The following is a 21,516-nucleotide window of genomic DNA, read 5'->3' as shown; positions in this document are numbered from 1 at the left end:
CAGACACACGAAATGGGTGATACTACGAAGATCTGGAAACACCCCAAAACTGTATTAAAGCTCCGGAGGGCAGGTGTGTAGGTCATATGATAGGTCGAAGCGAAATGCGAAGGTGAACAGGACACACAGAGAGCAGGAAGGAGCCAGGCGCTCCGCTCGGTCCTTCTAAAGCTCACGTACATAACCACGATCTCAGGTGCACTTCACAATGCCCCACGAGTTAATGTTAATAACAGTAAAACAAAAGGAAAGAGTAAAGCACAGGACATTAAACAAATTTCTTGACTGGCTGTTAATACAGTGAGACAATTTCTGAGAAATTAGTATTATGAAATTAGATGCCTGACTACATCACAGAGCAGATGATCGGCTGTTGTCTGTCTCACAAAGTCATAACCGGCGTTAATGTAGTAGTAAACTGCTACTACATTTACTAATGTAGTAGTAAACTGCTACTACTATGGCAAATAACTTCATAAACTCATTTTATCTGTATATTTATTAGAAATCAATTTTCAAAAACAATATTTAAGAAAGAAAAAAACTTAGAGAACTCCTATGATTAATTTTTCAAAGTTTTCAATTGACTCAAATAAACTATTTCCTTAAGTCAAGAATATAACCAAACTAGTAAGTGACCAAGGAGACATGATTATTAGAAAAATAATTATACTAAAAGATGGATTACCAAAATTGCTTTAGAAACACAAGCTAAGCAGACCTGGTTAGCACTTGGATGGGAGACCCCCAGGAAGACCAGGTGCTGCAGGCGTAAAAAATAAAATAAGGGATTGTGAGCTGACAAACAAGGTTCTTGAAATCTGTGAGGTCAACCAAGGGTTGCCTTGCCTAAAAAAAAAAAAGGAACACACTGTAAAGTTTGGCTTATCTATATTATGTGGGCACTGAGAATAAAAGGGAGATTACCGAAAGGCCCTTGGTATCAATCTCAGAAATTATCTTTATTAAAATCTATTGCTGTGATAGATTTAATTAAATACCTTCGGTTTAGGGAACCATTCCCAACCGTGAAAAAGAACACTGGAACAAAAGAATTATGACTAAATCAAAGACCCCCAAATGCCTACAGTAAAAATTAAAATTTGTATTCAAAGAGTTGACTATTAAAGTGAAACTCAGACAACCATGTCTACCACAGAATAAAATTCACCTGTTTTAACATGAGTTTTCAGTGAGAATCTGAAAGACTTTTTAAAGCTAATCTGTATGTAGCTAGATTCCCCTCAATGTCAAAGCAAGTTTCCTGCTTGTCTCTGTAACCCAGTACTTAGCACAGTAAAAATAAAAATTTGCAGAATTTTATCATGTTATAGAACTAATGCTGCTAGAATTATTACTTCCAGATTATCATCTTTGTTAAATATATTATAATTTATATTAATATTGTAGTTTATCAATTATTCAAATGGAATGATTGGTCTTACACTAAGTATGTTAAGAAACGTTAGTAGCAGACAACTAGAATGTGAAGGGAATGGCAAGGGTTAGAAAAGAATGAAGAAGGTAAAGAACATAGACATTTTCTAGTTTTTAATAGAAAATCATTACATTTAAATGTAAACAAAGTTAATCGACAGGCATATGCAAGAACTATGTGCAGAAATCACTGGTGGTCACCTCATAACTTTTCTTATTAAGTCCTGCATTACTGCCTCACCTTTCTCTAGACATTCAACATCAGCAGAGACACAGAAGCCCTTGTAACTGCAAACTGCGCAGCTCCACGCTTAAAAAATTTGAGACTTGTACGTGTGCTGGGGTGGCAGTGGCAGAGGAGAAAACATGGAAGCAGTAGTAAGACTTGTTTCCAAGGCCTTTGGGGTGAATAAAAGCTCAAGCACAGCCTTAAAATGCAACTCAGGAAAGCCAACGGCAAAGGGGAAACTAAAGTTAAAAAGTGATACTAACGTTAGTGACATGGAACCTATTTCATCTCTTCTAAGGTGTACATTTTTTCCTGCACATTTTAATACTCATGAATGGGGATACGTGTCTTTTAACTAACAGTGGCTCAGTTTATCTGCCTAAGTTAATTTTCTTTCTTATAAAGATAGTATATTAAATTGCATATTAAGGCCTCTTAATGAACCAATTAAAAAATGCATGAAAACTTTTTAAAACCTAACAGCAAGAAACATGTTAGGGAACTAACATTCCAAGAAATGTACTTTACGAACTGGCTTACAGTGTCTGAGTCCAGATAACCTACCATTTAAAACTGAAGTACTATCTTAAAAGTTCAAAAGTTCTCTAAATAACAATAAAAATGATAGTTCAATTTGGAGAACACCGAAAGAGGCCTGCTAGAATAAACAACTCTACAGCCCTCTAATCTCTAAAAGTGTGTTTCTCCTTTCACAGAGCACCAGAGGAAACACTCATGGAGGAGAGAGGCTTTTAAAGTATAGAAACATGGGCACAGGGCGCTGCAGGCACCCCCAAGCAGGCATGACGAGAGGGCCAGACATGCAGAGGATTAAGGTACTCTAGAAGGGGACCCTAAATTTAACTCGTGTGATTTTTCTTTCTGATCATTCTCTCCTCTCCATCGGACACAGCATCTGTGGACTGGTGAAGGAGAGGAAAAGTCCTAAACCCTGCTGGTGGCCGCCCTTCCCGCTTCGGCCTCATCTCGTCACTGTGACGGGAGGCGCCAGTTCCCGGAGAAGCCCTGGCAGAGCCGCAAGGAGTCAGCAGAGGGGAGCCGGGGCGGCAGAGGGGAGACGGGGCTGGCTGCCCACAACGCCGGCTCCGGGGCTTTCCACTGGGGAATCTAGAAAGAATTTCTTGTACACCTTTGCCCTTTTGTGTTTACAAAAAACAATTCAAATTACTTAAGAACATCAGCAGAAATTTCCTGTTTAAGAAATAGAAAACAATGTCTAACTTCTATATGGAATGAAAGATTATCAAAATAATTTCCCGAGCTATTACTAAACATGACATTCCCTATATAACTTTATCATAAAAAGCATTAAGTCCTTCCTACAAATCAAATGAATATTAAAATAGTTTCTCTACCTAGCTAGGAGAAGAGAGATTACCTGGAAGAATTCTGGAAAGTCCTACCTTTTCCTTGCAGCTGGAAAGCATGCTAATAATGCTAAGACAGACTGACTGGACTGAGAGCGCTGGGGACCAGTCTTCTGTTAGAATGGACAGACAGATATGACCATTGCTATACACATGAGGATGAACGGGGATATTCTCACCAGTAAACATGACCTGAGAAAGAATAAAATTCCATTAACACTCAAATATTCTGTATTACCAAGAAAACAAAATATTCTCTACGTAACTTAACAGTTTTAAAACCACATCAAAAACAAGATCAGTGCTAGGAACAAGATTAACAACTGCTTGTTGTTTATTCTCATCGACTCGGTAAGTGCTGGTTTTACTGTACTGTAACAAATGCCCACGTCATGGTGGGGAAAACCCAGATATCTATTTTATATTTCAGCTACTTTTCACAAATCCCCTATAAAACGTTCCCAATTACCATGTATTTTTAGACTAGTGAAAGACAACTCCATTTATAACAATAGTTTTTCAAATTCTATTCATTGTTCTCTGCATATAGAAATCGGTATACTAAAATTCCAAACATTTAATTTTGAGACTGTGAGTAACGGGGTAGGAACACCCCTTCCACCTGTAACCATACTATCATCTCAGGTGCTATAAGCAAAAGGAAATAACTGCTACATTACCCACCTCCTCTAAACTCACACCTCCATTATGACAGGCACGAATTACTATTTTTTAATCAGCAAATAACTACGTGCCTAGACAAAAAACAAAGGTTGAATGAGTCTCCCAATTACCTGCTGTTTTTATCTTTTACTCAACTCTTCTAACAGTTATTCTTTTCTCCATCTTGTCTCACCACTATTTTGAAAGGTAATAAATCTATTATTTCCTTCCTTCTCCCTAATAATTTAACAAATATCTCAATAAGAGTGTTTCTTAAACAAAGCTACTTAAGCATCTGAATAGGCAGGAGAATAAATTCATATACCCTGAGGAATCTGTAAGCATAGCCAAAAATAGGTCAAAGAAAGTAGAAGTCTTATACTTAAGAATGTTTTCATGTTACTTCATAATATTTATTTTGATATAAAAAGTAATCCACCAATCTTTAAGTGATTTTACACTGCAGTGAGATAGATACACCATTTTTATTGTTCGGTATTAATTCCTAATTCCTGATGTGGCCTTTAAAAAAATTACTTGGAAGTCCTATGGCCATGCCACCCTGAACAAGCCCAATCCTGTCTGATCTCAGAAGCTAGGCAGGGTTAGGCCTGGTCAGTACTTGGATGGGAGACCACCTAGGAAGACCAGGTGCTGTAGGTGTAAAAAGTAACGGATTGTAAAATGACAATCTGTGAGATCAACCAAGGGTTGCCTCACCGAAAAAAAAAAAAAATTATTTGAAGATCTAGCTAAAAATACAAATTTAGGAACCCCACTTCCATAGATTCTAACTCAGCAGGTAGGTATGTTGGGATTTTTATAAAACCCACCAAAGTTTGGAATTTTTATAAAGCCCAACCAGCAGTTCCCAAAGCAGACTTATGGTACCCTTCTCAGCCCCGCAAACTGCCCTCACATTTGAACATAGCAGAATTTTAGTAAAGAGAAACCCTCCTGTAAGTTATGACAGAAACTGACAAAACACATTTATTGCTCTAGGCACACCCCTTCCCCCCCTTTATAGAGAACGGAGATACAGTGAAATAAAAGTAAGGTATGCCATAGGTTACTCTGGGATATGTTATGGGACATTACCATCGGCTAGGTTTTTGTTTTTAAACATCTAGCTACACATCTAATTTTATTCCAATTTTACAAATATTTACATTTTAACAAAACACTCTTTCATAGAAGCAGGAGTCCTCTAATATTTCAAATATAGTAACGTATGGGACCCATTTCTTTGGCTGAAGTATATTTTTTTGTTCTTTAAATGCTAGACATCTACCCTCCATTCCCACTAAAGAGAGCTAAAGTAAAGCTGAAAAATAAAGTCTCAAAACAAGAGACAGCAAGTCGTTTCCCCTTGTCCGACTGCAGAAGAGCAGGAAGACTTTCGCGCAGCTGTGTCCGAAGAACAGCATGTACCTCAATGTTATCTGTCAGTGCTTGTGCCTTGTTCATCACTTTTTGCTAAAATAAAAAAGTACTGCTCTGCGGAGAGAAATGAATGCTTCGATGATCTTGCAGGCTACCCTTTGAGTTTATCCACAATTACTTTAATCAAATTTTATTTTTTATAAATAGGAACTATAGTTTATTATGATACACATTTGATATTCCCACAATGTGTTACAGACGTCCAGAGTGGCAGTTTACACATCACAGAACGTGCATCTGCTTTAGGGTGTTCACTTTGCCACAAAATGCCACTGGACCAGTAAGATATATTCATTAAGAATGAAAGCAATGTCCAAATGGCTTATTCTCTGACCACAATTATTTTTTTAAAGGATATTTCTTTTCCAGTAACATCTCTTTTTTAAGATGTCAAGTAGACTAGCCTCTAAAAGTGCCAAAAAATAAAGAACTGCCAAGTTATCTTCTTTAGCAAAAAAGAATCAATGTATCAGCAACCATCAAGGAAAATACAGAGACAGCTAAATACAAAGATGACCACAGCAGTTTGACTAGGAAATTCACAGAGCAGAAAGAAAGCAGGATTATTGGAGAGAAATGATATAAACTAAATCACTTGGCCTGGGATCCAAGAAGTATGCATGAACCAACAGGAAATCAGGGGAGAAGAGAAAGAAAAGGGAAGAGTAGCAGTAAAAGGCACCTACAGCAGGAGCAGCAGACATTCTACCAGCAGAGAAAGGAGCCAGAAATCAAGACAGAAACAGCTTTGAAGCCTGAGGAGACTGAAATTAAAATAAATCAAATCTCAGTAACCCTAATTAAAAACAAAAAAACAAACAAACAAACAAAAAAACAGGAGTCTTTTTAACATGCTGCATGCAGGACAAATGCAGCCAGCATGAAACTTTTTGCAACCATAAAACCAAGGGAATGAATTAGTTGTACATAACATATTGAAGTAACCCCTAGGCCCTAATCAGCTAGATATAAAATTTTAGAAGTTTTTCTAAACATGGAAAGGCTGAGTTTACATGCCAGAGATGAATTCCTGAAATAAAAGAAAAAAACTTTTTCAACAGCTTATTCATGTAAAAAGCTGCTAAGCAGTTTCCACAGACTTTTAATGTAAACTGTGCTACTCTGGTTCTCTGCAAGCGATGGGGAGAGTAACCAAGGCTGAATTTCTTTAAGATCACTCTCCTAACCATCTCATTTACTTAATTCACAGCACAAGCCAAAGGAGGACATGGACATTTCAATTATTTTAATGCAGCAAAGCAGGATCTGAAAACTTGAGGTGATTAAGCTATTTTCAGAGTTCAAAAACTTTTTATTTGGAGTCTCAAGTAGCTGATAAGCTATCTAAAACATCTGACAACTGACTACAATGAATCTGAAACCAAAGAGAATAAATAAGAATGTTACTAATTTATTGATTCTTAAAATAATTTATTCATATTCAAACTAGTCATATAGATCCAACAGTTAGCAACTGAAGACTGCACACATTCTCTATGTTACAAACTTAGTACAATGAAATGACAATTTTTTAAGAATAAGCTGTTCGACGGAAATAAAAATCACAATTTTAGAAAAGGATCTTAGACCTAATGCATGTGAACCACAGCCAAAGTCGAGTCTGCATCAGAAGTGGTCCTCACATGTCTCTAAATTCTCAAAACATCTATCAGTGTGGCTCATTTTCAAGAGCAGGACCTGTGCTCAGGATCCGAATAATTCTGTACTTATGCATATCCCACTTCCAACCTAAAACTGTAAGCAAGCCAACCTCTAGGTAACTTTTGGGTACTAGACAGTATACTATCTTTAATAAAAATTACTAAAATTTAAACTGAAAGCTACCAATAGTAATAGTAATAAGGGATGGGGATTTGAATGCTAATTCAAATTGGAATTTCTACTGTGAAATTCATGGTACATACATAAGATTACCAAATATCCAGCTCAACATCACAGTACTGAGATCTCGTCATAAGGGAAGCACACTACTGTGTTCAGATTAGTGCACTCTGAGGTAATTACAAAGTCAGACACCTGATGTGGTGTCAGGCTTGGTCAAAACACAGAATATACTGAATGAGCAGCACAAAATATACGACAATTGTAAAAGCGTAGATAATATGGATACCAAGATTTCTCCAGGGACAATATGAATTTTTTTTTCTGATTAAAATTGTACGTTGATGACAATACTTAATGTGCAACTATATAACTGAACATATAAGCAGAAAGGTTATTGTAATTTAGCAGAAAGTCTAAATCAGGTAGCTATGAATAATGTGTGATATACGGTCTAGTGTAAACCATAAAATTTTGACAAAAGTGACTGGGGGTTAGAATTTTAACACAGTTTGCAATTCGATTCTTTCCTTTTAGTCATCTAACATGTATCATCAGTGTCAATATTAACGGTTTTCCTGATCTCCCATAATTACCACTACCATGCAGCTACAGGTGTACTGCAAAGACAGGATTTCTGGATACAATGAAACCACCTGGGCTCCCTTAGAGCTTCTCTCTCCTGTACACCGTGTTCCTCTAGCCTACCTCCTGCACCTCCCCTCTGCTTTACCTCCGAGGCTCCAATGAATGGGGTTGGTCACTGTTCACTTTCTCCTTGTCAGGTGTCCTAGATGCTAAACAATTTAAGGCAATAAAAATTGTTATTTAAGACTTCGGAAATTTTAACCACTATCCTATAAAAGAGCAGGGAGAATCATACCACAAATAAAGGATGAGGACATGATGAAAATAGGTTCTGGATCTCTGCGATGAGGGAATTTTAAGCAACAGAATGAAAGGGTCTGTGTTAAGGGGGCATGCACAGGAGGGGAAATAGGATGGGGAAAACGATTACTCTCTGCCCCAGTGTTTCTAGAGCTTTATAATCAAGGCAAGTTTATTTTCAGCACCACTCTCAGCATGATATGGTTTCAGGACTAAACAGTGTCCTCTTCCCCCTAAAAAAAATATTTCCCCTCCTAACTCTAAATTTTTTTCAACAAAAACTAGAACTGAAAAGCTCAAAATAAGTATAACTAGGATGTTTACAAACTAACATAGATGTGTTTTAGATTTGTTTCACTGAAACAGGATGTTCACGGAAGAAGGGGGTATGAGAGAGTGGCCATTCGCAGGCAGAATGCTCATGTGAAGGAGGTGGCAGGAAGGAGGAGAAGCAAAGCGGTTAAAGGTAAAGTCTGAAGATTTTGTTTTGATGGGGACTGACCACACCTCCCTATTCCTTTGGGATAAACTTTCAGCTCCCTCACACTGCAAGACCTTCTTTGACAACCCCCAAAACATCCTTCCTCCTTCATCTTCTGTAGCCCCCCCTGTACCTACACAGAAAACTACAACAGCATGTGTTCACAAATCTCAGAAGAGGCCATGTCCTCTCACGCCTTGTCCCGCTTTTGACGTAAGTTCCTCTTACCCCTTAAATACCAGCGCAAACAGGTTTTTCTTTGTCCCTTCATTCTATTCTAAATCAGTTGATGCTTTCTCTTTTCCTTCTGACGCACACAATTCATACTTCCAGTTGCAGAGGCCAAAAATTGTGCAGTCTTCCTTGACTCCCTTCCTTTATTCATGTTTCACATTAAGCCATCAGCAAAGCTTGCTAGCTCAATGTTTAAAATAGCTCCAAAAGATGGCCACCTTCCACAGCCTCCACTGCCACCCTTATGGTGCAAACAGCCATCACCTCTCACCTGGATTACTGCAATAGCTTGTCTGGTCTCCCTGCACCCTACGCCCCCAACAGTCAGCTGCCACACAGCAGCCAGATTTTATCTTTTCAGTAGATCATGTCATTCTTCTGTTTGAAATTTTCAAAAGTGTCCCCTCTTTCACAATAAAAGTCAAAATTCTAACAATGGGCTATAAACGTCCCATACAATCTGTGATGAATTCTCCAGCCCAAATTATCTCTACCCTATGGCCTACAACTCCCCTCTTGCTTATCTACAACTTCAGGGACCACCACACGAGCAACAGACTCCAGCCTTCGCTCTGCCTTCACCGATCTTTCCCTCGCCCTCCTCCTGGCTCACTCCCTCACCACTTTCAGATCTCTGCTCCAACGCCACCTTCTCAGTGAAGTCTTTCCTAATCACTCTTTCCAAAGGTACAAACGCTCCTTCCACTTTTTCCCGCCATCTTCCATACTGCTGTGTGTTTTCCTTATGGCTTATCGTCTGTCTCTTCGTACAAGAATGTAAACTACACACATATAAGGTTTTTTGCCATTTTGTTCACCACTGAATCTCTAATTATAAAGTGTCTGTCCTATGTTTTGTGCTCAATACTCACAAAATGAATAATGAATATTTACTCTCCAAACACTAAACAGATTATAAGCTGCTTAAAGGCAGGACGAATGGTTTTTAATTTCTGTAGTCTTTCCTATCTCTAAAGCACACAAGAGAGTATTTGGCACACAATTCATGCTCAGTATGTGTTAAATTAGCCAACCATTTACCTGTATCCCAGGAGAGGAAAATAGAATGTATAAAGATACTTTATTTTCTGTATGGCTAATGGTAGGCGCAATTATTAGACAACAATGATTAAAAGATGTCTCATCTTTGCTTCCATATTAACTGAAAAAGTTTTTTTGTGGTTGTTATCGTTTTCTTTAAAGCAAATGACTGGGTAAAACACTGTATTTTAGAAAAGTAGCTTTTTCACTATAAAGTGAGATAGTATGAGAAATTAATTATAACAATTAGGGGGAAAAAACACAGCAGACTATAAAATTTATGTATGGTCTTACAGATCTCACTCACAGATAAAAAGGTAATAATTTCACAATGAGACTGGTTTACTCACGAGATATTTCGCCAAATTCTACTCTTATAAGTAGTGAGAAATTCAGTACTGGTTATTGCATAGGAAAATGAAAGGCTGACTATCTAACAGGTGCAAGTGCTGCCAGGTCTCATCAAATAAAATCTGTGGTGACTGGAGACCGTTATTGCCCTAGAGAGGTTCCAACCGTTTCCTGGAGCAACGGACCTCTGGGAAGTTTGTTAATGGAAAAATCTTGAAATCTATATGCACGTCACGCATCTATGGTTAGACCCATTATCATTATTTTATAATCATACAGACGATGTGATTAATAAAATTTTAAAAAATAATTTTGTATTACTGGACTCAGAGTAGCTATACCATTTTCTTAATCATGGGTATTAGAATGTATAACTTCTATGACATGGGAGAGACTACAAAATTAATTACTGTTAAAAAAGGAACCCTCGTATTCTGAAAGACTGGGTACAAGAGCCCTAGTGCAGCAGTCTCCAATCTTTTTGGCACCAGGGACTGGTGCTCCTGTGAGAATCTCATGCCTGATGTTCTGAGGCGGAGCTGAGGCGGTGATGCTAGCGCTGGGGAGCGGCTGCAAACAGATGAAGGTTTATTCACTTGCCTGCCACTCACCTCCTGCTATGCAGCAGTTCCTAACAGGCCACGGACCAGCACCAGTCAGCAGCCCAGTGACGGCACCCCTGCTCTGCAGCTTTCAAAGGTATCATTCTACATGTAAGTATTCACTTCTAGAGACTGCATTACTGTATGGATAAATAAGCATTTTTCTCATGCTGGTATTCCTAACTGGCGATATGAGACAGAAGTAACTTAAGTTTAAGTCTTGTCTATTCTACTAGCTAGCTTTTAAACTATGAACAATAATTCCACAAGCTTCAATTCCTTCACTTATAAAATAAGGATGAACCCATCTCCCCTAACCACTTCATTAAGAGCTGTGACAAGATAAAAGCAGAATGGGTGTCACATCATAAAGTATGATATAAATATTATTATATAGAAGAATGCATGGAGGTATGTGTGGCTGAAATGATTAAGTTTAGACTTGACCGAAAAAGGACCTTACTGCTAAGCTAAAGAGTTTTTAGACCTGACCTCGAATAAAAAACCATTAGAGATTTTACTGAGGAGGGTGGGGATGGTGGTTGTGTGCATATGTGTGAAAACCAATGAGATAATTGTGCCTTCAAACAAACCTAGTGGCTCTGTGAAAGGACGGCTAAGAGTAGAAAGAACTAGGGGCTATTTTATAATAGTCCACATGCAAGGTACAAGCTTGGACTATAGCACTGACAGTAAGATAAGAGTGGATTGACTTCAGCACTGCAAAAGGATCTATGTTTAAGAGAAAGGGAAGAATTTTAATAAAAGCAGATAGGTGGACAATCGCCCCTCAAAAAAATATTCCCCTAATCTTGTTACTGGAAAAGACTGAGTTTAGATGTGTTCAATTTGAGATGCCTGGAGGTATTCAAGCAGAGATGCCCAAGAAGGTGTGTAATTAAACATCAGAAAGAATAGGCTGTGTAAAGAGCTATAAATCTAGGAGTCAGCTGCTTGAGATGGTTGAAGACGTTAGAAAGAAGAGTGAGAAGACCAAGGGAGTGCTGAATAAAGAACCCGGAGAACATCAAAATCAGAGGAGTGGACAGAAGTAGAACCAGAGAAGGAGAATAAAAAGAATATGAGATAAGACGGTAGAGGGAATTTATTGCAAATGCTCCAACTTGCAGAAATATTAAAGATGAAATTCAAAGGATGCTTAAGTTTGAAGTTTTAGAATTAAATACTAAGGATTAGAGGACACTTCTGACTTAATTTCATGTTTACAGAAATATTCATTTCCTCTGAGAAAAAATTTGTGAGCTCCCAGAATAAGCCTCCACTATACCCCTAAGCAAAAGCTTCCTAGCTGGTCAGCCCTATTCTTCCTTCACACACCTGAGACACCACTGCCTTCAAGCACTGACAGTCAGAAATAACGCTGATAAACCAAAGGGCGACAACACAACCTTAAGATCATTTTCTGGAGAGAAATAAGTCATTTGCTTTTGTTTTTGATTATAGCCAACAGATAATTTTTATTAGAGGCCTCGAGGTCCTTACAACGCATACCCCTTTGCTTTACTTTTGTAAAAATGATAAAAATTTGCCCTCCAAATCTTAACTTTTCTGCTCAAATGAAAACTTAAGAACTCTAGGAGTCATTTTCCATTTAACCCTAGGCCTTAAAACAATTCTCTTTATCTATAGCACAATAAATGACTTCCAACTATACTCCTACATGGCCAACGGAAGATTAAGCTATGTTTGAGATATTCTATTTCAAATGGCAATGAGATATGATTTTTCATAAAAATAGCCTATTTTAGGACCTAACAAGTTGAATTTCAGGTATTTTGGAAATTTCATCATCCAGAACACCTCATTACCTAGCAATGCTAGAGACAGCTGGCATTAGTCTTATCATTTTGCCACCATTAGTAATTCATTTACCCATCTGACCAAGCCAGGAATCTGGAAGTCATCTTAGTCTCCCTTTCTCTAACCTCTGACAATTAATCATTCTTCAGTTAAACAACTCTTAAAAATGGTCCTCACCAACACTATCCCTTATCCAAGTATTAAGCAATTAACTAAACTGACAGTGCCTCAAATTATATTTGGTCAGATTTGGGGCTGATGTCTAGACATTTAACATCTTGTAATAAATTCTGCCCCTGCAGTACTAAAAGGCTGCAAAGACAGCGTATCAAGGCAAAAATCGATGAAGTGACCCCTGAACACCAAACTCAATTCCTGGTAACACCATCTCATCATCTCACCTGGAAACGGGAGCCTAGTAATTCCAAAATGCTAGATTCTCCTACAACCTATGGGCCTGGGTTAGATTTCTATCCCTTTATTTACTACTGTCTACGAATAAGAGAGTCTTAAGTTCTTGGAAGTACAAAAGCAAGAAAGTCCTAATCTCAATAATGTAAATGTTGATGAGATCTTGATTATATTACAGGAAGAGAAAGGAACAAATCTATTTGCATTAATTATAATAAATTTACAAATTTTTACAGTCAAAAATCACTAATTCAGCATTCTGCTATAATCTAAAAATACAATAAAAGTTTTAAAAGTAAGGCAGTTACCTGAGGAGAGTCAAAAGGATATCGACTACTAAATTTAAATAGAAGTTGAAATTTTTCCCCTTCATATAAGGTACCTGGTGCACCTTCCATGTCTACAATCCACCTAGAATAGAAAAAAACAAATTTAAAACTTGAGATAAAAGGGACTGGGGTGAGAAGGAGAAAATGGAACACCAACACTTGCTCTACACCAGGCACTGGCACAGGGGTCATTCACATGGAGCAGCACACTTTATCCTCCCAGCAACTGTAAAAGTCGGTGTTAACATTCCTGGCCTTACTCCCTCCCTTCTCTGCCGCTCGAGGACAAAATAACCAGATCAAGGTCAGACGGCCAGTAAAGGACAGAGCCAAATTTTAGCCTGGGTCTGGAAAAAAAAAAACCCAAAACAAAAACCCGACTCAGGTGTGTTAACACCAAAGCTTGTACTTTTCCTACTCAATTTATGCTATCTTATTTTTTCAAGACTATTTTTACAATAACTAAAAAGACTGTACAGACAAAATCAAACTAATCAACTGCCATTCTGATATCAATTATTTTAGAACAGGGGAAGTAGGTATCAGTAACGACTACAGAGAATTGCAGCAGTCACTCTGCCTTTCTCATCAGTATTCTAGAGCAGACTAAACAGGGAAAAGGAAGTAAGCTGACATCAGTCCACTTCACACTGATGGGTATTCAAGGCTCTGTATGGCCTTTCCTTTGTCTCTCATCCCGTTTCAATTGTTCAATAAAAACCAGAATAGATTTCTATGGCATCTATGCAAGCTGATTTTGTTTCCATATATAACCACCATGAAAATAAATTTGCTTCTAAGTATATTCTGTACACTACTCCTTGTTCCTTTCTTTTTTAAAAAAAGGTGAGGGAGGCAGGGATTATGATGGCAAAGATGATGGGGCAGCATTTGGAAGCAAAAGTGGACCAAAATCATAAGATTTGAGTTCCTCATTATAGCTCTGCAACTTATAGTAATTATCGTACATCTGGCCAATGCCTTTAATCTTATACTCTTCCGGTATAAAAATTTATCATTTTAAATACTGGAAAACAAAAAGAAGATTGAGAATACAGTTTCGGGGTTCTATGCATCGCCTCATATACAACAGATGTAAGAGAATATAAAATAACAAATGTGCCTATCCTCTGAGAGCAATCAACTAACGCATACAGACCCTCAAGGGCATGGCTACTCATTTTTCAGAATGCATGCTGAATACCATATGTGGTACAAAAGTTACAACCACAGACCCAAGATGAAGTACTTTACAGTGAAATTACATAGGTCTGCCCCTTAACTAGCTGTGAGACCATGAATAAGCTGTTTTACCTCTCCAGTTTTAACTGCTTCAATTGTAAAACAGATATTTAAACAACAAAATAACAGATATTCAATTCAAAGTATTGTTGGAAAGACAAATGATATTACATATGCAAAAGACAGCACATTCCTGACATCAGAGCCAGACGTAATAAATTATGTACAAAACAAAAGCTGCCCTAAAAAAAAAAAAAAAAAAATCCAAAATTAAAACCTGTTCTCTCTGTAAACTAGGTAGGCCCTCCCTAGCCATCAGAATCCCTTTATCTTCCCTCCCTGACACCCACTACCGAGAGCAAAAGTGATATCCTGAGAGAAAAGCAGGACTCCCTGGTGCCCTTTTATTCTGTTTGTAATTTTTAGGGTACTCAATGTACCATAAATTTACATGCAATCTATCCAAACACAGGTTTTAAACAATAGCGAAGCAAATATCTCAATAATTCTTCAAATAGCTGGGTGAGAGGTCAAAGGTGGCATAATTTTCAATATAGTTCAGGATAACTTTGAATAATATTTTACTAATTAGAAAATAATATGTTCACTATAGAAAATTTAGAAAAAGTATAAAAAAAAAAATCACCCAAAGATAACCACTGTTAAAGTTCTTTGGGTACATTTCATTCTAGTCATTTTGCGGTTTCTATTGATGGTATCGAAGTCCAGTGGAATGCATTATGTGCACACTTAAATTTACATAAATTCAGATCGCCAGTGTTTATGATCCTAATCACGAGCACACACCCCAGAGTAAGGATGAGGCGGGAGAAGTCTCAGTTCTTAACTTCTTGTGAGTAGCTATTGCTCTGTGATTCTAATATTTAAACAGTATTTTTCAAACATTCATGTCTCCTAATCAGAGAAACAGCCATCTATTCTCCTTTGAAGGGAAAACTAGCTTAGTTGAGTTTATTAAGACAGGATACACGCCAATATGGCCTCTCTAAGGGATTTTCAAAGGTAATTATAACTACACATAATTTTGCCTTACCTGCTGACTACAGACTCTAACTCAAGAGATAACATTTCCCAGTACTACCTAGTGAAACCATTTCTCTGTTATTGACATTTACACTGTTTCCAAATTGTCCCTAGAAATAGTAATGTTGAAATGAGTTCACAGTTGACCCTAGAGCAACATGAGTTTAAACTGTGCAGGGCCACTTATATGTGAATTTTTTTCGATAAATATATACAGTATTATAAATGTTATATTCTCTTCCCTATGCTTCTAATAACGTTTTCTTTTCTCTAGCTTTCTTAAGAATACAGCATAAAAATACATAAAACACTCAAAATCTGTGTTAACCTACTAATGTTATTGGTAAGGCTTTTGGTCAACAGTAGACGGCTAGCTAAGTTTTTGAAGAGTCCAAAGCTGTATGAGAATTTCTGCCTGCGTGGCAGGAGGGCCATCTGCAGCGCTAGCCCCACGTCGTTCAAGGGTCAACTGCAGCTAGTTCTAAAATCAATCTTTCTATGTCTTTGTTCGTTCCTTAGGATAGCACGTGGGTTTATCACCTCAAAAGATATGATGATTACACTTTTAAAGGTCTTAGTACATGCCACCGAACTCTTCCAGAAAGCCTGAGGTGCTTCATCATCTTCCTTATCCATATCCACATCCCACAGAACTCCACTTAAAATTACTTTAAGATCTGATATTCACGGGACTATTTTTATATCCTGAATGATGGTCCAAATATAATTAAACACTTATGACTTACAATAAATTATTTTAAAAGAAAAATTATTGCCTGACAAACATCTCTAAATGACAGATTTATTCTGCAACACAGATGTTTATAAAAGAAACTATCAATAAAACAAAAAGGCATCCAACTGGATGCAAGGAGATATTTACAAAGAATTCCTTTGATAAGGGGCTAATATACAAAACATAAAGAACTCATACAACTCAATGACAAAAAAAAACCCCAGACAATTCAATTAAAAAACGGACAAAGGACCTGAACAGATACCTTTTACAAGAAGACATACAGATGGGCAACAGATATAAGACGCTCAACTTCATTAGTTATAAGGGAAATGCAAATTAAAATAACAATGAGATATTGCCTCGTACCTGTAGGAATGGCTATTATCAATAACAAGAGGTTAACAAGTATCGGAGATGTGAGGAAAAGAACCTCACACACTGCTGGTGGGAATGTAAATTGGTGCAGCCACCGTGGAAAAGAGAATGGAGGTTCCTCAAAAAATTAAGAACAGAGCTATCACATGACCCAGAAAGTCCTCTTCTGGGTATCTACCCGAAAAATTTGAACACATTCGTAAAGATATATGTACCTCTGCATTTACTGCAGCATTATTCACAATAGCCAAGACATGGAAATAACCCAAGTGTTCTTCAAATGATGATTAAATGTAGAAGAGGTGGTACATATATACAATGGAATACTACTCAGCCATAAAAAGATGAAATATTGCCATTTCAGACAACATGGATGGATGTGAGAGTATCATTATAAGTGAATTAAGTCAGATAGAAAAGGACAAGAACCATATAACTTCACTCGTATGTGTGATATAAAACAAAAAGCAACAAAAGAACGAGCTCATAGACACAGACAACAGTATGGTGGTTAGTGGGCGGGAGGGACAGTGAAGAGGGCAAAGGGGCCAGATACCTGGTGAAAGGGGACTAGACTGGGTGGTGGGCGCACAACAGAATATACGAACGATGTGTCATGAAGCTGCATACCTAAAACTTACGTTGTTCATCAATGTTACCCTAATAAATTTAAAAATAAAGATAATGCTGTTTGGGGAGTTATTATTTGTGGTATTACTACTTATGTGTAAAAATGTAAAAAACTCCTTTAACTTTTTATAAATCATTGTACTGTATGGTTCACCATGAATCCGTAAGAAGTAAAGGTTGAAAGAGGGAGCAACAAATACCAATTTCCTTGAAAACTGTAGGGCTAGCTGTTACAGAGTATTCTGAGGTAGGTTAACAAAGGAAGAGAGGAAAAAGCCTACAGGGCTCTTTCCTCTCTGATTTTATAATTAAACAGGGCTCGCTGTTTAATTATATTGAACAAAAACAGGTCACTTGTTTAATTGTATAGAACAAACAACACTCTAAATGTGTGATCCATTTTTAAATTCTGATAGAAATGAAAAATCAATCGAGAGCCAAGAAAAGACACGGAAGAACCTTAAATGCATATTACTAAGTGAAAGAAGTCAATCCAAAAGGGTTGTTACATATCATACAATTCCAACTATGTGACATTCTGGAAAAGGGAAAACTACAGAGACAGTAAAAAGATCAGTGGTTGGGGCAGGAAGAGAAGGATGAGCAGGTGGAGCACAGAGGATTTTTTACGGCAGTGAAAATACTCTGTATGATCGGAAAATTCGTACACATTATACATGTGTATGAATCTACGGAATATGCAACATCAGTAGTGAACTCCAATGCAAACTACAGACTTCAGGTGATTATGATGTGTCAATGTAGGTTCACCAATTGCCACAAATGTCCCACTCTGGTGGGGGATGCTGGTAATGGGGGAGGCTATGCGTATGTAGGAGCAGTGAGTATATGGGAAATCTCTATACCTTCCACTCCATTTTGCAGTGAACCTAAAAATGCTCAATTGAGAACCAGCGATGTTTAAAGGGACCGCTATAGAGCTGGAGATGGGGATGTACTACATTTTCAAACATCACTATATCCATCCAAACATCAATATATCCATTCTTAAAACTTGACTCCTGTCTTAAGTACTGACTCAAATGGTAAAGTCAAAAGTAACCAAAATTGTTTCTTCTGAAAGGATGTTGTGTGAATTTTGGTCACTTTTGCTCTCTGGAGCTAGAAAATCACTAAATATCTGACTTGTTCTATTTGTGCTAAAAGTTGGTCTACAGTAAACTTTCATCTTGTTGGTTCCTATTCTTTTTATGCTTTTGGAGATTTTTTAAGAGGGTCAATTATTTTAAATTTCTGCCCTATTTACCCTAACAGGATTATTAAATCAAAGAAGTGGTAAGAATAGATCATACTGTGTTGTAAGACCTTAGGATGATACTCTTGAAAACATGTCACACACTCGAAAGCTCCTTTTTTAAGAGAGGGGACGCCGGCATCTCTCTGCTCTTTTGGTACCCTGGCTGGAAGACACTTCTGCTCCACTCCCAGGGAAGGAGCTGAATTAGAATGCCTGTGTCCTCCTTCCGCGCTTCACTTTTTCATGTTCGGAATAAGCTGTTTACTGTGTCTACCTCTTGCTAGAAGAGAATGTGATGAACACAAAATTCTGAATTTAAAAAAATGAGGATATATTCACACATTAATAATAAAAGAAACAAATAAGCACTTTAAAAACTAAATACTTACTGTGTAATTGAATTTTGAACACTCTTTTCATTTAAAGTCATCCCAGGAGGTGGGTCATTTTGCAAAGCCAACAATTCTTTCTGCAGTCGTTTCTAGAATATCAAAAAAAATTGCATTTTTTTTTTGGTTATGACATAAAATATCCTACTAGTTATACGGTCTGAAAGCCTTGATTAAATTTCCTCCAAATGCTCCCACATTTCCCTTTACAAAACCCTTACATCTTCTATATAAGCCTAACTCTCAAATTTTTAATTGCCTGTCCTATAAATCACAATCTATTGTTAAAATATTTCTAAATGTATTTGTAAACATTGACACTGTAAAGTTGTTATGAAGAGCAGCTGGCTACCTAAAGAACTTTATAGCCACTCCACCAAGGTTTATAAGGTCTCAGCCTAGGTTATAAGTGCTTAGAGTTTTAGCCTTTTCAATTATGAAAACCATACTCCTCCACCATAATCCTTAAAGAATGTGTCATTTCAGACAGACAAGCTTTCCAGAGCAACTACACAAGCAACCAACCTGTGATGCAAAAGTATTTTGAAAAAGTTCTAAATAATTTTATTTTATAACTTACAGCCCATATTTCTGTTTTCTTAAACAGAATCTTCTGCACACAATTTAAAATTTCAGCACCAGAATATAACATATCAGGGCCTGAGATATGTAAACTTACTTTTCCACATACTAGATGCCCCCAAAAGGCTGTGTATTTTGCAATCTTGTTTGTACAGCTTTTCCTGTTCAACTTTTTCTCTAATTATTATTAGTAGATATTCTTTTTCAGGACAAAACAAAACAGAACCCACAGCAGCCCACAATTTATGGGTTTAAAAACCAAATAACCAATGTTTAATTAGAATTGCAAGCAACATCCTATTCTTAATGTGCACCTTTTTTTTTGGATTAGACAAGCATGGATTATCTGTATAGAACTCAAGAATTCACTGCTTAAAAGCTAGTTTCTGCTTTTTCTGGACAATGAAACTTTACTATAAACACAGCAATATTTCCAGATCGTTTCGGTTTACAACACCTTTAAATAAGCTTAACATCATCAAATACCACTACAGATTAGAAAACTCTTCTGCTTTGAGAATCACTAATATAACTTTAATAAATGGTTATGAAAACTTCTCCACAGATCTTACAGTATTATAATTGCTAGTAACAATGAAAATAACATATCAACTACTTGCAATTTCTGACCCCCCACATTCTAACCCCAACTCGCATTACCCAGCAAAAGGGTTTATTTATTTTGGCAAATATATCACATCATTTTGGTGTAACAAATCACAACTCATCTTCAGTGCCGATATTAATACTGCTAACATTTATTACTTCATGTGTTCTTAAACTATATTATATATTGCCTCACTGTAACTAAAGAAATTAGGAACTATTTCTCCAAGTTCTCATAAAATAAAAGCATGACTCAGTACCTCTTCCATAGATCACAATTTGTAAAGCACAGCGCTAAACCACAGAGTTTTATTCCAATGACGTGATCTTTACTTTTTTGGCTCCTGATCATTTTCACCAATGCCCATGCTTACATATCGGTTTTTTGCTTTTTCAGACAGCTGAGGATGATGGGTATGATGGCATAAAAAAGTACTAAGATGGTTGTTTTATCGTGAATTTTACTGTTTAAGTTGCTGACTACCAATCCTTTCAAATGAAATGTCCCAGTAAAAAAAATAAGTATTTTAAATAGCATCCTAAAAGGTCATTCATATCCAAATCAGTTCAGCTCCTCAACTAATATATTTCTATAAGTATTATCTCACACTAATGTATATTTGAAAGTAAGACAAAAAATTTAAACAACACTCTTGTGGTTATAAATCAAAACCAGGATATATCCCTCTTAGGTACTAATAATAACAATACAACAAGGAACAAAGTGACAAGATCTGTGGCCCCGTAAAGCTTAAATTCTAGTGGAGAAAGAGATGGTCAATAAAAAATAACAAAACAAATAAGTATATGGTACTTTAAAATGAGATGAAAGATGGAGCAAGTTAAGGTGACAGAGAGTTAGGTCTCCCGTCTTATTAAGTTTTATCTCAAATTGACAGTTTGAGGAACTATTCTAAAGAGTAGAAATCTTTACTAAGCATCGGGAGAAATATCAATGAGAGAGGGAAAACATTAAAAATGTAAAGCTATACGGCAATAGCTGCTAATGCAACAGTACATAAAATGGCTAACAACATTTTCTCCAATTTCATCTAACAACCAACTAAAGATGGAAGGTTAACAATAAGGGTGCATAATAGAAAAAAAAGAATCCCATACATAGTAACATCATGACACTAACAAATAACCACTATTTCCTCCCAACAATATTAAGAAACAATTACAACAACAGCCATTTCTCTTCTTTCAGGGTGAAATGGTAGGCCATGAAATTTTAGTTTAAAATACCGATGCGGCAGGAAACATTTTCTTTCCTGCTGAATTTTAAGTACTTCTACTAACCTTAATTCCTAACAGTTACTTATTGAAACTTATCTCCCTTTTAGAAAATGGTAAGCCTTCGACAAATGCAGGTATTCGTTCTTATTTTAAACTAACGTCTTCAACAATCAGGCTGGGATGCAAAAGGCGACAAAACTAAAAGAGTTCGATTTTTAAAGAGCTCATAACCTAAAAAGAAAGTCAAATACG

At 36.9% G+C, this 21,516-nt stretch overlaps 1 protein-coding gene and 1 pseudogene across 3 annotated transcripts in view; one reads left to right on the top strand and one right to left on the bottom strand.

Moving 5' to 3' along the window:
* Positions 1-21,516, bottom strand: part of UBE2W (ubiquitin conjugating enzyme E2 W) — a 47,626-nt gene that overhangs the window by 13,991 nt on the left and 12,119 nt on the right. For all 3 annotated transcript variants that reach the window (XR_004954568.1, XM_016153703.2, XM_016153702.2), the window contains exons 2-4: positions 18,838-18,929; positions 13,140-13,242; positions 3,091-3,246 (exon numbers count right to left, since the gene is read on the bottom strand). Coding sequence is in view for 2 of the 3 variants with exons in the window: in XM_016153703.2 (XP_016009189.1) it covers positions 3,091-3,246; positions 13,140-13,242; positions 18,838-18,929 (351 nt within the window). In the remaining variant the exon portion in view is untranslated. The remainder of the gene's footprint in view (positions 1-3,090; positions 3,247-13,139; positions 13,243-18,837; positions 18,930-21,516) is intronic.
* LOC118612244 lies at positions 4,262-4,380 on the top strand (annotated as a pseudogene).

The sequence above is a fragment of the Rousettus aegyptiacus genome, unplaced genomic scaffold (assembly GCF_014176215.1).
Source record: "Rousettus aegyptiacus isolate mRouAeg1 unplaced genomic scaffold, mRouAeg1.p scaffold_m13_p_15, whole genome shotgun sequence".
Taxonomy (NCBI): domain Eukaryota; kingdom Metazoa; phylum Chordata; class Mammalia; order Chiroptera; family Pteropodidae; genus Rousettus; species Rousettus aegyptiacus.
The sequence above is the reverse complement of the archived record's forward strand: the minus strand, read 5'-3'. Positions and strand labels throughout refer to the sequence as shown.